Genomic DNA, 17,083 nt, shown 5'->3' on the forward strand with positions numbered 1-17,083 from the left:
TCATTTTCATCGTCCTTGCAAAAAATAATTTTGTAAGCTAATTTTATCCGCATAGTAAAAATCACTTTGCTTGACATCTATGTCTAAAATAGTCATAATATACATGCTGCCAGTTAGATATAAGTACAGCTCCTTAGAGTAATGTTTTCACTTGAAATAGATAGTGCACATGGAATTTGATCATATGTATAATCAAGTAAAAATGAATTAATTGTTACTTTCATTTAGTCAGTTCATAAAGGAACCAAGACTGATATTGGTAAGGTGCCGTTTAGTGATTTAATTTGCACTGGCTGGATTGAAATCAAAAGGTGATCCACTTGTAATTATCCTGGTTGTGACAACTCTGTGTAAGAGGACCATTTAAAACATTGCTAATTTATTTTACTGGATTTAGTTTGTTTTAAGTGTTTTGATTGACCAATAATTTGGTCCCTCAGCCCAATAAACATTCAAGTGGTATTTTAGTGCACATGCATGCAAGAGTTATAAATGACCACTTACTGCAGGTGTAATATATCACAGGATGTGAATTTATTTAATGAAGAGAGGTCAGTTTAGGCATTCATTATATCCAGAGGGCATGAATAGCCAGATAGAAGATAAATTGATTGAAGCACACATACAAGATCTTGATAAATGTTACTTCTCCATCTTTGAAAATGAATAGTCTGGGATATCAGGCTATGGGATTTGATCAGCCTTGTTTCAGACTATAGAAGGTCTCTCCTCAACAAATGGGAGGACATCGCATGGCTTACAACACTAATCCTGCTATAGAATCAACTTAAGTAATCACGATCTATACAGATGCCAGCACAACAGGCTGGTGTGTCCACCTACTGCTCTACTGCCAGGTGAGCAATCTTTGTCCACTAAAGAAGTCTATCTGCACATCAGTCTCCAGGAGATGAAGTCCATTGTATCTGCTTTTTATTGTGGCAGGAGACATCTGGAAAAGGTGTTCTTTTTCTGTCCATCAATTTAACTGTCAGCATTTACGTCAGCAAGCAAAGGGGAACCAACTTCCCTGATCTCTGCATTCTGGTTTGGGATTTTCTTTGGTCATATCATCATCAACAAATCCAAATTCAAGGAAGGCCTAGTGCCCAAACATACTCACTGTACCAAGAGAATTAACAAATTTTCACCAGTTGGTTCAGTCACTTTTGGGTCTTGAGTCAAATATGCACTCACTTGGGTCAACCTCCCATGGATCTGTTTGTAATGAGAAGAAAGACAAAGCTAGCAACCATTGTTTCATTAGTCCCAAATCCAAGAGCCTGTATCAGAATGGTCTTCACACTTTGATCTTTCCCCTAATCTCTGTGATTTCCAAAGTCAAGTAGAAAGCAGCGAAATCACTGATGAGTAATTCTGATTGCTCCCTTAAGTGGAGAAAAATCATCAGTCAGTAACATTTTGAACCTAGCAGTGGAAATTCTCAGGAAAATCCTGGCTTCTCTTCAGCTGCTGAAACAACTTGATTTTCCATTCAAAATCAAAGATGTTGAATCTGTATACCTAACTCATATGAAACATGCCTTCAGACAAAAACAGTTCTCCATACAAGTGGTGAACATAATTACAGAGATGCTGCCAGGTGCACAAGTGCAGGAATTGTGCAGAATTTGTACAAATTCATGCACTTGGAGAGCACTGATGCATGAGAACTCCTGCAAATTGGTTCAAAGTCATGCATATAAAAATGTACTTTTCACATCATAAAACTTTTATTTAGCTAAAGTGCTTGTCACTACATATGTATTGCTACTGGTAGAAGTCTTGTAACACTTTTCATGTTGTTATTCAGGTAGGCAACTGTTTGCAGATTTGGGTACTTTGTCATGACAAGTATAGTTGTGAAACTAAATTTAAAAGTAGAGTGCAATTTGATTCTTTCCTTAAATAATTCAGCACCACTGTGGGATGTTGTGTTGCAAAACTGTTTAGCGCTTGAAAGGACAAGATAAAATGAATAATTACAAACCTAACAGAATAATTCTGTAAGAACAAGCCAACAGTAGCAGTGATGGACTTAAAACCCAAATACAGCATTATGGAACAGATAAGAAATATGGCATAGTGGTCAGCAAAGCATGGATCCAAGAAAGTGAAACTCTGGCAGAGATCAGTAGAAAATCTGCTTTGGGAGCAGAGATATCCAAGATACAGTATCCATGGTCTGTGGAAAATTGTACATAACAACCAAAAAGAAGTTTCCTACCTTGTTCAAGTTGGCTAAGCTATCTATGCATGTGACCCTTTAGACAGCAGACTGTCAAAGGGGTTCTCATTACAGAACCATACCCCCTTTTGATAAAATCCTGACAGCATCTTCAATTCATCACACAAGAAATCCTTCCACTTTGAAAGTGTAGATGGGGGAACTTAGAGTTTTTTTATCAGTGATGTTGGCTAAGACATAACTACAGCAACTGCCTGGTACATGTACCACAAATAACTAACTTCATCCTATGGCTTTTCAAGGAGATCACAATCAAGGCCTACTCTTCCACAATCTCAGAAACATTGAGGGCTTAGGCCAGACGTATACCTTCACACCCATTTCAACCTGTCTCAGCCAAAGGCCTTGGCATTTACCAGGTAAATGGAATCTCCTGTGGGTTTTGATATAGCTGACACTCTATGAACCACTGTCTAGAGCCTGTCTGACTCGACTTTCATACAGGACCTACTTTCTAGTAACCATTGGAACAGCAGGTAGAATCAGACACATAGATACACCTTATTGGTTGACTATCTTCAGTTTTTCCACAATTGTTCTGATTATCTCATGACAGTCCCTGCTTTTTTCCACTCCAGTGGCCTAGTGATTAGAGCATCCTCCTTGGATGCGGGAGGTCATGGGTTTGATCCCCGGCTGAGTCATACCGAAGACTTATTTTAAAAAATGGTACAAACAGCTGCCTCGCTTGGCGCTTAACATTGAGAGGTTAGTGTTTGGACTGGTCGGCCTGGTGTCAGGATAATGTGACTGGGTGGGACATCATGCTTTATGTCTGTGGCATGATGCCCGAGCGCTAGACATCACTATAAACTGCCACACTGCAGACATTGTAGTGATATGACTGAAAAGTTGTTAAAGCTACATTAAAAATCAAATCACACACACACACACATGGATTCCTGTTTTCTTAGCCAAGAACATGCTTCACTAATGGTAAATCAATCCTATGTCTTCAAGCTGTTTTCTTCATTGGACCCTTTTAATCAAGGGCATCATCATGATCCCACCAGAGTCTCGAAGTGGTATGTGGACTGGACTGAGCTGCTCAGAAGCGGAAGATGTTTATTTTTCTTACCACTTGAAGAAGCAGATGTAAAAGAAGGATTTGAGATCTTGTGAATCCCCCCACCTCTGGAAAAAGGGGGCTTGTCCCACACACATACACACACATAGGAGCTGGGACCATCAAAACTGTTAGAGATCCTCTTTTTTGCCAATAACTTCAGGCACAGATCACCAAACAGGAGCAATTAAAGTATTGTGTGGTGGGTCCAAAACCATTAAGAAATTTGTAAAATGCTGTCCTGTACCAGTCAACCCATCCATTTCTTCGCCATATACATTCAGATAGTAACTGACTAATGTTTGTTAATGGATATATTACTGAATGAATATGGAAGGATTTTTGCAGATTAAGAAATAAGGAATATCTATGTCTGAAGTAAAGACTATCTATGCATCAATAAGTAAATGTCATTTACTTATTAAGTATGAAACTGCAGGCCTATTTAATGGACTGAATCAATGTGGGTATTTGTTGTTGTTGTGGGCTTCAATGCCATTTTTCAGCATAAGATAGGTAATACATGGTGGCCAGTATTAATGGTGGAGGAAGAACCCAGGAAAACCCTGGAAAGAACCACGAGAAGGTACTGGCAAGCTTTCTCACATACCCACGTAGGCAGTGATCTGTAACAGTAAGTGTTTTAGACCACTTGGCCACTCTGGGCCCCCAATGTGGGTATTAGCAACAGTTTTAGCCTTCTTACTGTGGTCCCTACAAGTCAGCAATGTTTTGTAGTATGAGACACATTCTAGCAATGAAAACAGTTTTAACCTTCTTACTATGGTCCCCACAAGTCAGCAATATTTTGTAGTATGAGACACATTCTAGAAATGAAAACAGTTTTAACCTTCTTACTGTACTGTGGTCCCCACAAGTCAGAAATGTTTTGTAGTATGAGACACGTTTTAGCAGTGAAAACAGTTTTAACCTTCTTACTATGGTCCCCACAAGTCAGCAATGTTTTGTAGTATGAGACACATTCTAGCAATGAAAACAGTTTTGACCTTCTGCTTACTATGGTGCCCATTAGGATAGCCACTCACCATCATCAGTCAAGTCTAAAGTGGATGTTCATTGTATATAAGAATTTTTTACAAGCGCATGTTTATTTTGGCAGGCATTAATGTACAATTTTCGAACATCTCTTACTGTGAACAAAAATTTATATGAATTTTTTAATCTGAAAATTAATATTGTATCTCTTAATCTTTATGAATAAGTCAAAATAACCATTTATGTTTTTCAGGACTATAAAGACCACATAGATGAGATCTCCAACAAACTAGTCACTATCATGGAGAGTATGGTACATACACAGTTATCTAGGGTAAATTTTACATTTCTTCATTTCCTTTTGAGGCTTATGCCAAGAATTAATTATGTACATATGCATTACAGACATGTCTGTGTTGTACAAAGTTTACAGCTCATTTGACTTACAATGTAATAATTGATCTGACCCAATGTTTAAAACACTCAATCTCATGCATAATATACTTAGTTGGATTGGCCAATCAGAAGCAAGAATGTTTTGTTCAGCCTGAGTCTGAGTGTGAGATTTGTTCTGTATTCTCTAGGCCTGGTAAGAAGGAGAATCCCAGTCTGCAATTCCATCATGTTCATGCTGATAAAATACCAAGACTGGTTCTCAGTTGCAACTCTTTGTGAAAATAGTGTTGCAAAATGTTTGAATAGTTTAGGGGCTCAGCTGTTGGATAGAATTCAGTTGCAGCAATTCAGATTGATCACATTGTTTGAAATAATGAATTAATTTGGTGAAATGGAAATACTGGACAATAGTGACATCATAGTTACATGTCAGGGACAAGTGAATGATGCTGCTGTCCCATCATCAAGCAGCATAATCCACCATTCATCACTACTACCACCACCACTACCATCACCAGTATTACTCAATCACCACATTAATTCAAATTCATCAATCTTTATTTCACCATCTTGCAGTGGGAGGTAAAGGCCCCCATGCCTTCTCCCTGCTTTAGGGCAGTGTGCAAACAGATGTCCAAGCTACATGAGGCTGTGATAGGCATTTTACCAGAGGACCAGGTTAAGGTATTAGTAAAAGTTCAAAAATTCATTTTTATATTATTTTACCTTCATCAGTAGAATACATATAAAGGTGTCTTTTCAAATTTTTTAGAAGTATTGATAATGTTTTAGTCTGTTATGCAGGTGATAAAGATCTTTCTTGCACCCTCTTTCTTTCATACTGTCTCTTTCCTGCACATGCATTATTTATCAGATAAATCTGCCAAGTGAAGACCTCACTTGCATTCCCTTACTTTGTCTGTTTTTTGCTGCTACTTACTGTTCTGGAATAATGTCCAGAAGTTTTGCTGGAGACTATATTATTATACCCCCAACTGTGTCCTTGTCCAGATGACAACTTTTGAAGATGTTTTAATGAAACTTGAACCACATATCACGACACAACATAACCATGTCCATGCTGCAGAGTCAGTGTCACAGTAAGGGAAAATGTAAATCAGTGATCTCTGTCCATGTACGGGCAAGTCTTTAAAATCAGTAATAATATTTTAATTAAACTTTGGCCTTTTATATATCCTGACTTGACTGTCTCAGATTCATAGACCCAGTCTCAAGGTCAAGGTTGCAGTAAGGGATATGTCAGTAACCTGTTTCATTATCCAGATGGTAACCTTTGAACTCCTGCAAATATTATCATACTTTAGTAAAACCCCTAGCCCAAATGTCAAGGTGGTATGTAGGGGAAAGGTCACAAGATGGTCATACCATGTGCCTTTCACATTTCTCTTATTTTCTATTGTAATGAATTATCTTTCATTAAATCCTAGGTTGGGAGATTGTACAAACAAATCACAAAGGTACATAAACTGACGGATGCAAAAAAAATTAGGAATACACTATATACTTTGGCAAACTGTTAGACTTCAAACTTTTGTGAATTTTTTTTCAATGCAATTATTTTGCTATTTATTTATCTGTACTCGTACTTTGGCATATGTCCCATAATTTACATATATTTCAATAGTTGAAAAATCAAAGCTACTTAAGGGCTTTGTTGTCAAAACTTCATGATACTTTTTATAGATACATAATGCATATCCCAACGAGTAATATTCACAGATTTTGGTTTCTTGCCTTTGAGTAGAGATACATACTTACCATTGTCTAACAGTTGCATCAGCTTTGTGTTTATATGGTATGGTCCAGTATTCAAGTTTCTGTGAGCATCACATATCTTTTACATAAGTTTAGAAAAGTTTACACCTGAGTATACTAGGTGTTTCTACCTCACTGACACAAGTTCAAAGCTATGTTATCATAGCATCATTCACAGACTATATACCAGGTTCTATAGAATGTGTTTTTATTAACAATCTATCACATTAAAACTTTTAATTTCATTAGAAATATTGCTGGTGACATTTAAAGTATTGTACAATAGTTTAAAACTTTTAACTTCATTAGAAATATTGCTGGTGACATTTAAAGTATTGTACAATAAACCAAAATTTGTTTCAGATTTTATGTTGTTATGTTTGTTGTTTCTTTCAGATATTATTTATAAGAATCAACAAAACATTTAAGAGGTTGTTGAGGGAACAGTTAGTGAAACTTAATGTAACAAATGATGGAGGACCACAACATGGGTGAGTTTACCAGATTCTGGCAGAACTGTCTTTATTCAGACTTAATAGTCCTTGATTGATTTCATGCTTAGATCCTTAGTAAAAAAAAATCTTAACCTATATTATCCAAAATTCCTTTACAGTTTAAGCTGATCTGCTTTAAAATTATTTGGCTTTCTTGTGTGAATTTTGTTTTGTACAAGAAATGTTCCTGTTTTTCTGATAAAGTTATAAACAAAAATTAGCATCAGATTGCTTGTGATTTTGAATGTAAATAAAAACTGGAGAATATTGTCATATATTCCTGATATCTATGTTTTGACACGTGTTACCATATGACTTTGAACCCCACATCCCCTGAGAATGTAATAGGTTCCAAAAGCCTTTGTTTGGTTATTTGGTCAACTGGCTGTGTGACTCTTGAGATCATCTTCATCTTCTGATCAGATTGGTGTCTAAGCTTATACCATCAAGGTGTCAGGTGAATTTTATTATGAGTGACATTCATGCATGTTAATGAGGTCATCTTGAATCTGATTGGCTAGAATACTCTAGCGGCCATTTGAATCAGATTTTGATCCAATCTGGGATACGAGCTTGTATCAAGATTTTGGATGAGTTTGATTATGAGTGTTATCCACACATATTATCAAATAGATAAGCTTATCAACAATCTGAACACAGTGTAATAAGATTATATTATCAAAATCTCAGTTATGAGCGACATCCACACATACTGTTGTGGCAGTCTTATGTCTGATTGGCTGAGCATGTTACCATTCTAGAAGCCATTTTTTTTACTTTTGTTAATAACACTTGTGGAATATCTAGAGATTAAATTCTAGTCATTTCTTACTGAAATCAAGTGTGCATCTACTACTGTGCATTCAATTGCCAGGGATTTTTTTAGAAAACACGATAAATAATCTCTATTACGGACTATGTCGAGTTTGGGTTTTGCTTGTGCAGAGTTCTTCCCCTTGCAGAATAAATTAAAACAACAAATTTTAATATGGAGGATGCATATATTTAAATAGAACATGTTTTAATACAAATAAAATAATGTTTGCTATTGATTATTATGAACGATGTACAATTGCAACTGAAGAAAAATGTTAAATAGCTATATATAAGATGTACCCCAGTAAATTGATAATAATTTGGTAATATAGTTATATTTACAAGACCGTTTTGTTCAGTGTCACAAATTATTTCAGTCTTGAAGATGAAGTGCTTTTAACAAAGGAAAAAAGCTGTATGAAATTTTACCAGTAATGCACTGTATCCCTGTTGCACATCAGTAATTGTTTTCTTAGATTTTGTCAATTGATGTCAGGTTCATGTGGGGTTCATTGTTTATTAACAGTGTTACCTTCTGTCTGTACTTCCTAACATACTTTTCCAGGGTCTGCATCCAGGATCAGAATCCTTTATTTTAATGGCAGTAATACTTTCCTATTACTGCATTGCTTTTCTTTTTTCCTGGCAGTAGTCCTCCAGTGTAGGACATTATTCTCCACTCCAATTAGTAATTGGAGTTCTAGAATAAATGAACATAAACCATAATACGCTTCCAACAATTGGAATATCTTCTGCATTTATATTTGTGTCTGTTTGGGCACTAAAAACTATGTCTTTTTATACTATTTGGGCATCAGTACTTTGTCTTTTTATACTATTTGGGCACACAATACTTTGTCTTTTTATACTTCTTTTGGTATTTCTATTGTTAGTCATACCCATTTTAGCACCACTGGTCTTGGATCAAAAGAGCTTATGGGATGGCCGGTTGTCCTTCATCCAAAGTCAGTCTTGCAACATCTTCCATTCATTAGCTCAAGTTTATTATCACTGCTTGGATGATTGCCATAAAACTTTACATATACATTCATCCAAAGTCCTAGTTGTTCCTAAATGGTGCTGCTTTGGCCACCACAGTGGCCATTTTGACTAATCTTATCACTATTACTCCTGAATGGATGGTTATATCAACATGGACATTTTATTATACTGCATTTTATGATGTCTTGTTGGTCCTAAAGGAAAATAATAACTTGTCATAAAATTACGTGTGATAACATGATTTTCCTTGAAATAAGTATGAAGAGAACTATGGGAATAAACTGCTCAACCTGAATGAAAATGGCACACTGGAATGACTTCTTCTTAATAACTACTAAGCAACAGTTTTACAGTTGTAAAATCCAGCTGTATTTTTTGTAAAAGGTTCTAGACAGATGTACGTATCATAAAATAGTAGTCCCTAGCACAGGCAATTTCCTCCAGGGTGTAGACTGGATAAGTTACTTTTAAAGCACACCCTGTGATGTAAATAAGCAGATAAAACCAGATCACATACCAGATCTGACCTGTGGACAATACTTTATCCACCTCTGCTCTAGTAGAACAAACTAATAATATCCACTGCATCAAAAAATGTAATATATTACATTTTTTAAAATTAGGAATAACATTGTTTCAACACAATGCACAAAAATATCTTGCTCACAAAAACAAAGAACTCTTTATGGTGGTACTTTCTTAGTTGTACTTGAACTGATCTAAGATATATTTCTTGTGGAGAAAGATATTTCCTTCTAATACCTCTCAACAAACCAGTAGCTCAGCTTTTTCTTAAGCACTGGCGATAATACTGATTGGCCATCACTATTTTTTAAAATCTTGGCATGTTGAGAATGGCAGCCGAGTGCCCTGGTGTGTTTTTCAAGACTATCAAAGTGCAGACCGGTAACTGCAGCCATATTTCTCTGTGTATTCCAGTGCTATAGCAGTACAATTTATTTGTTATGCTAACCTATTTGTTGTGATTTGCAGTGTTAGTGAGCGAACTAAAAGGGGACTGAATATTTTTATACACATCATGGGTATTTAAAGTTTGTATGGTGGTGATTTTTCAGAAACAGTCACCGTTAACATCACCAGTTGCTTGCTTTAGTATTTAAGCAATTAGAGACAAACCAGCCTTTATTACCAGTGTTTACAGTACTATGACTGCCCAAAACTATGCACAGTTCAATGAAGCAAAGCTAAGTGTTTATTTGGGTGTGTTTCTAATACAGTACCATTCTGTGAGAACTTTGGGATGGAACAAAATCAGAGTTGGGAACATTATTGATTGTGATACAACAGATGAATAGAGTTTGAAGCTTGTGAGTTAACAAATCAAAGAGTATTACAATAATAATAAAAATAATGATTATAATAAATATTACAATCAATAAACTATGTGTAGCTGGTCTCACACCACAACGACATACCTCCTCAGCCATTGAGGAGCATCTGAAAAGTGGAAAGTTTTTAGTTTGTTGTGTTCATTATACATTACAAGATCAATTTGTACATTATTTTGTGCTCCCAAAACAATATATTGTTATGAGTCTGTGCTCTTAAAATAAGTAACAGAAAAGAGTGAAGACAGCAAGCTTTGTAAAATTTAACAAATAATTTATTTCCCTAGAATACAAAGTGAAAAATGAGAAAAAAAGAACTTACAATATTGCGAATTAAATCCAAAATAATTCGAGAATTAAAGACACGAGTCCTAGTTTTAAAAAATCCTGAATAAAACTCAGTTCAAGTCCTAAAGAGATTTAAAAATGAAGGCAATGATGTGTCTGTTATAGCCTATGAAGTACTGATGTGTCAGCAGTCTCTTGTTAAATCACAGAAATATTATTCCATGTTTGAATCCATTATAAATTCCAATGAATGTATTTATCCAAGAATTTTATCAGAGCACTTTTGTATTTCCAGAGAAAATAATCACTTGAATTCAATAATTTAAGAAAATAAAATTCAGCCCAAACTGGTCACAACATAATACAACTTAAAGTGCTAGATGTTTTAAAGCTTGACTGGTAAAATCCTCACACTCGCAAGATAATATAGTTCTCTGCTTGACCTCAGGTCAAAATTAGTATTTTCTAAAAACAACTATTACCTAATGGAAAATAACATTCTAGAATTATCAAAATGAGCCTTGTTTACTTACAACACAGTAGCCTATAAAATTCACTTTGGAATCCCAAAAACCCTGACCCAAATCAACATGTTTACCTGAATATTAATGCAGTTAATAACCTCATACACATAGAGAATAATGAAGCTATTATTAGTTGTTTACATAAATAAAAAAATAAAAAAGTCAATCAGGTCAAGCAGAAATGAACTCAGTCTTGAACAAGGTCAAGTCCAGCAAACAATTTTACATTACAATAACATGTAATGAAATTTTAAAAAATTAAAATAGACAGTTAAATTAAATATACATAACAATATGCATATTATCTATAGCTATGCACTATGCATGGGATTTTACAGAAACAGTTTTGACAAAAATACCTTGAATACCAAATCTTAACTATTTTAGTAATTTTACATTAAGAAATAACTATGTTTACACCTTTATTTATTTCAGGTTGGTTACTTCAGACCTAGCTTTCTATGCTGGAAGTTTCAAAACTTTACGTGGACTTGAGGGATTAGCAAATGAAGTGAATGATGTATGGGAAAGGAGGTAGCAAAGGTTGAACATCAGTGACCAAAACACCTCAATCTACAAATGCTTATGTCAGCACTGCTATCATTATATAGTGCAATCATACTATATAGACAGCCAGTGACTGGTGCAACGTGTTAAAAGCCCAACAGTTGAGAAAGGCAGCAAACACTTGTTTCATTCATGGAAGTGCTTGCCATTGACATATAAAAAGAAGCTTGGAGAATCCAGATTTGTGCTTAATATACTTCAAATGTTGTGTGCTTGTCTTGTTGTATTTAAAACTCTTTACTCAGTGAAATTGGTTTAATATATATTTACAAGGGCAAGTAATTTTATGTGTTAATCTTTGAAGAGCGTGGTTTAACTCCTGGAAAATTTAGTTTTGTGCCAATTCAGTGCGAGTATTTGTCCATCCAACATCAGAAATTTACAGCGGAGGACACGCCATTTAGTCAAGAGAGTCTGACTGTACATAATGATAGCCTTACTGATTGCAGCCCAACTGTAGAATTTTAATAAGTTAAATGTGTGTCAAAATTGTCCTATCTTATGCCAGTAGCGGATCATAGAGAGAAATTGTACAGTCACTGAGAAGCAAACAGTTTCTGCAGTCAGCTCTGTACAGTCTAATTTTGTTTAGCAAACAGAAAACATTTCAACCAAAAATATTGGATAAAAGTGGTCATTAGGTAAATAGATTTACTTCTGGAATAACTTTAAGAAACTGTCCAACTTATGGTATCCTATAAAAGAAATTGTTCCCTCACAATGAATTTTATAAAAGGATTTGTTGAACAAATGGGTGCTGGTAAATGAGGCTAGACCATCTTAGGAAAGAGCTTCATTTGGTATGGTGGCTGGAACACAAAAATATGAAATGGTTCCCCTAAATATAGATGTCAACGCGGCACTCATTTTGTTATCTTGCAGTGACTTCCATAAGTTTCTGCAGGTAACTGAATGTTCATGCAAATCCAAGGCTGAGACAGACACCAGATAAAATAAATCTAATTGTTACAAAAAAATTTCTGAAAACTTAGAATCTTAATACTTTTTTCATTCAAAAGGTTAATGCAAGTTTCATTGCTTTGTGTAATATTAGTTTCAATTCAGAACTGTAGTTTTGACATAGAGTCAAACTTTTTAGTTTTATGAATTTCAAGACAGGTCTGGATCCCTGAATTTCATGCATTAGCCTTCAGCCAGTTATACTAATTTGAATGTGACCTCGCCACCACAAAAGGAAAACATGAATATTACATCCACCTTTTTTGCAGTCACTATGAAACATTTAACAGCTACAATATTTTATTTAAAGTAGAAATATGTTCACACAAAATGCTGGCTTACCTGACCTAAAAGCAAAACTTAATCCAGGTCTACAGGTGGATGGACAGAAGTAGATGGACAGAAGGCTGGAAAGATGGTCAAGGCTAACACTATCTACCCCTTTACACATTTGTGGCAACTATAGTCTAAAGTGTGTACGTTATGCTGTTGTCGATAACACTTGTATTCATTGTTTGGAATGCGATTTTCAGAGTCTCGACAAAGCACAACCAAATGATAGCGATTGAAGATAATGTATTGTCCATGAGGAACATTGAGTCATTGGTTAGCATCTCAGATTCATTACTAATTAATCGCCAGTTGGAATTTTACCATAAGATCAGCTTGGATCCACTAAAATGGTGATTTACTTTAGTCCAGATGCGTCATCATTAAAAAGAAACACCAAACTAAACCAGTCCTTTTCCTATCTAGATGAACTATCAAAAGCAGACACAAAAGGTTTGAAATCACATTATTCTAAGTCTGTTCTGTTCTCATTAGCATGAGGGTGGGGCTGGTGGTTACATGAAGAATTTCATTCACAAGAAGAAAATTTTTCGACTTGCAGGTATAACTTCAGTTATCTCAACTCATAAGAATCCTTAACTAATCCAGATGACTGAGACGAGTGTTAACATAAAGTATTAATTTTATACCCAAAAGATATTCCAGTGTTCCACTTTTCAAACGACTCTACAGCTTTGATGTGTGTTTAATTTACATTTGACATCATTTCCTGGCAGTATCAATTTTGATGCATCATTTTTGCACAAGAATATGTGTGTGTGTGTGTTTTGTATTTATTGCCCCTAAAATGGTTGTCATGTGCAATATTTTTTGTATCTGTTGCTCTTTTAAAGAATCACACATAACAATGTTAAAAAATGTACTGTTATTTAGAAACTGATTTTATTTCTAGTATGCAAATAACATTTTAATAAATATTGATTTTGAACTAATTATTTTATCAACTTGAAACTGACATTATGCTGGTTTATGGTTAATCTTTCATAGGCTCTCCTTTTGCTCCAATGTTAAGAATGAGATTAAAATAAATCTGCATGGACTTGCTTGCATGACATATTAAAGACATGATTAAATGTGAAATTATTTATTGGTTTAATTATATTCAACAAAGTAAATAAAAAGTGTTCTTTAAGAACATAACTGAAGTGGTAGATGACCACAGAAGTCACATGATACGACATTTTATATCAAAGACAAAGGGATATTTTTATGCATAAAAAAGTCATATATTTATCAATTTAAGAAAGAATAAACATTTAATAAAAAAATTTAATCTAGTTTTTTTGCATGTCTGTTCCCCATTTTAGAAGTGAGTCATAGGATTGCTTTTAAACATACTTTTTACCTCTGAGGTACACCAGTATCCAGAGAGCTTTTAGAAAAGGTGGTACTATCTTGCATCTGAAATTTCGGTTTTTAAAAAAGGAGATATTAAAATAGATAAGTGGCCCCTAAAAACTATGTTAACTAAGTCATTCATTATGCAGTATTTCCATGTGATGCTATAAGCTTCCTCCAAGTAAGAAAAAAAATGTAATTGGGGGAAGGGAGGCAGAACTTAGTTTAATTATGCAATACTTACCCATAGCTTTTGTTTAGCTTTATTTTGTGCTGAAAAAATGCACCATCCATTTGATGTGCATACATCCTCCCTGAGACTGAAGAATTGTTAGTATGACACAATTCCCTTGTCCTTAGTAAGCACGTATAATTCATCTTTTCATAAACGATTTTTACATCAGGACATCAGAGTGGAGTGCAAGGAGGGCATTTTTTTTTGACAATTGCTGTAGGTATGTATTTCATAATTAAAATTAGTTTTACGCCCCCCCCCCCAAAAAAAAACGCTACATTTTAATAGCAACAATTGCTTACCCATAGCTATTGTTTAGCTGAATTTGTCAGTATGGTTTGCTGGCTGATGCTCCATTAAACTATTAAGAAAACAGAAAATGTAAAAAATTTAAAATTGGTGGAGAGGTTCCATGTTAAAGATATTTCTCGGGGCCACATGTTGTGCCTTAATTGCCTTTGAAGCCCTTGAGAGGGAGGAAAAGATGCTTCCTACCATTTATTTGTTCTTTGGATGCCTCAAGACAGACACAGAATGTCATCATGGGACATAAAAGTCCATCTCTATCATCCACAGCACAGATTCAACTGTAACAGAATTTCTGTTGTAGTGGAGCTATGGAAGGTAATTGATTTTTGGCTAAAAATCCCAGTTAACAAAGCAGGGAACCCAAATCATTATTCCTATTAAACCAGAGACAGCCAGTATCAATAGATAAGGCATGAATCTGACTTCATCCCGCTGAGGTGAGGGCAAGTAAAAATAGTCATGAGATTCAGGGCTTGGAAAGAAGCCTCACTCAGTGGCTCATAGGGGATTTTGATTAATCATCATAAAATACAAGATTTGTGGCATAAGAGAGCATGAGACAGATAAAATCAGCAAGGTGCAAATCCAAACCAATTACCGTGCCTTGAGAGAATTTAAGTGTTTGAAATGGCCCTTGGCAGTTCTATAGCCCTTGATAGTAGATACAGAGAAAAAAAAATTCTCAAAGAGAAAGAAAAGGAAATCTGCAGTTATTTCAGAAGCAGCTATGATCAACATGTTTCCTACTACACCAATCACAGAAGAATCTCCATCTGGCATCATAGACCTTGGATGTAGAAGCTCTCCTGACCTGAATGATGCAGCTTGCAACTTGACCAAATCATTTGTTCTGGCAGAGAGGTTGCTTGAGATGAGCCAAGTGTGAAGGTGGAGAATTTGTGGGCTGTTGTGGAGGAGGGATCCCTGGTGTTGTGACAGAAGATCCCTCCTGTGAGAAAGAGACCTGGGTTTAACAATCAGATAGTCTAGAAGATGGATGAACCATGAGTGCTGAGGCCACATAGGGGCTATGAAAACAATCTGAGCATTGGAAGTTCCGACTTTTTGCAGAACTTGAGGAATCAGTCCGAAGGGTGGGTAGGTGTAAGCAAACAGCCGATCTGGAGTTCTTGATCTGGGACAGGAGAAACATAAAGTGGAAGTCTGTTGTTGAACCTGGTTGCAAATAGAGCCACTAAGGGTCTTCCCCACAGCGAGAAAAGTGACTCTGTAATGGAGCGGTGAAGAGTCCATTCTGTGAGGATGACTCTGACAGTTCTGGAGAGACTGTTTGCCAAAACGTTCTTCTTGCCCCGAGTATGCCGAACTCTGAATGTTATGTTTTCCAGGTTGGCCCAGTGCAGGAGGTTCCCGACTTTCACACACACAGAGGAAACATGTGTGCCTCCTTGACATCAGAGATAAGCTATGACAGATGTGATGTCAGAGGAGACCATGACAGATCAACCCCTTACGCTGTCAATGCACCATAGTAATGCTAGGTATACAACCTTCATAATGTAGAATTATACCCTCTGGTTCGAAATGGGTGTCCCTACCAGAAACTTATGCATTGGCGATCAGATAGATGTGGGGTTCTGTTGAATGCACGAGGACTCCAATCATGACTCTGTCTCATTTCATCCACCACTGCAAATGGTGATGAAATGCTGGTCTTAAATTGATCAGTGTTGATAGAGAATCTTTGTGATGTTTCCAACTTGCAAGGAGGAGAAACTGTAATGGTTGCATGCAAAGAACCAAGTCAGCAGCAATTTTCAGGTGAGACAGGTAGTCATTGCATCTCTAATAGATCCAGGATTCAATCTATCTGTTAAGTTTTCATTTGTGAGGAAATTCATCCCCATGTGAACAAAGTCTTGCAATGTAGTGAGTTCAAAATTCTTTAAGTGAGTTACCACAGACCAACAGCAGCACAGATCTGATAAAGGGACTGGATTTGAACATTGTGGATCAGCCAGGCATCCAAATACTGGAGAATAGGTATTCCACATAACTGTAGGTATCCTACCACTATTCCCATGAAAAATCTGGCTGCAAAGAAATTCCAAATGGTAGGACCCTCAATTGAGAACTTCCTGGTCTAAGCAAAACAGAGATATTTGCAGAGAGGAGGAAATATGGGGGGGTGTAGATAGGTATCCTGAAGGTCGATGGAGACTGACCAAGTGGACAGACAAAACATGTTATGGATTTAGGAAGTTGTCTCCATCTTCAAAGGTTCTTACAGAAGAAACCAGTTTAAATGGGAGAGGTCGATTATAATAAGAAACTTTCCACTTTTCTTGGTGATCAGGAAGATATGGGAATAGAAGGCAGGTGACTGATCATTCAAGAACCTCTCAAC

At 35.9% G+C, this 17,083-nt stretch overlaps 1 protein-coding gene across 1 annotated transcript in view; it reads left to right on the forward strand.

Moving 5' to 3' along the window:
* LOC149805341 (vacuolar protein sorting-associated protein 54-like) overlaps positions 1–14,106 on the forward strand; it is a 55,821-nt gene extending 41,715 nt beyond the window's left edge. Inside the window, exons 13-16 of the mRNA XM_089949338.1 lie at positions 4,564–4,644; positions 5,283–5,390; positions 6,879–6,973; positions 11,391–14,106. Of these exons, the coding sequence (XP_089805464.1) occupies positions 4,564–4,644; positions 5,283–5,390; positions 6,879–6,973; positions 11,391–11,493 (387 nt within the window). The 3' untranslated portion in view covers positions 11,494–14,106. The remainder of the gene's footprint in view (positions 1–4,563; positions 4,645–5,282; positions 5,391–6,878; positions 6,974–11,390) is intronic.
* Positions 14,107–17,083: the final 2,977 nt, after the last annotated feature.

The sequence above is a fragment of the Sinohyriopsis cumingii genome, chromosome 2, assembly GCF_028554795.1.
Source record: "Sinohyriopsis cumingii isolate HCF-2022 chromosome 2, ASM2855479v2, whole genome shotgun sequence".
Lineage (NCBI taxonomy): Eukaryota > Metazoa > Mollusca > Bivalvia > Unionida > Unionidae > Sinohyriopsis > Sinohyriopsis cumingii.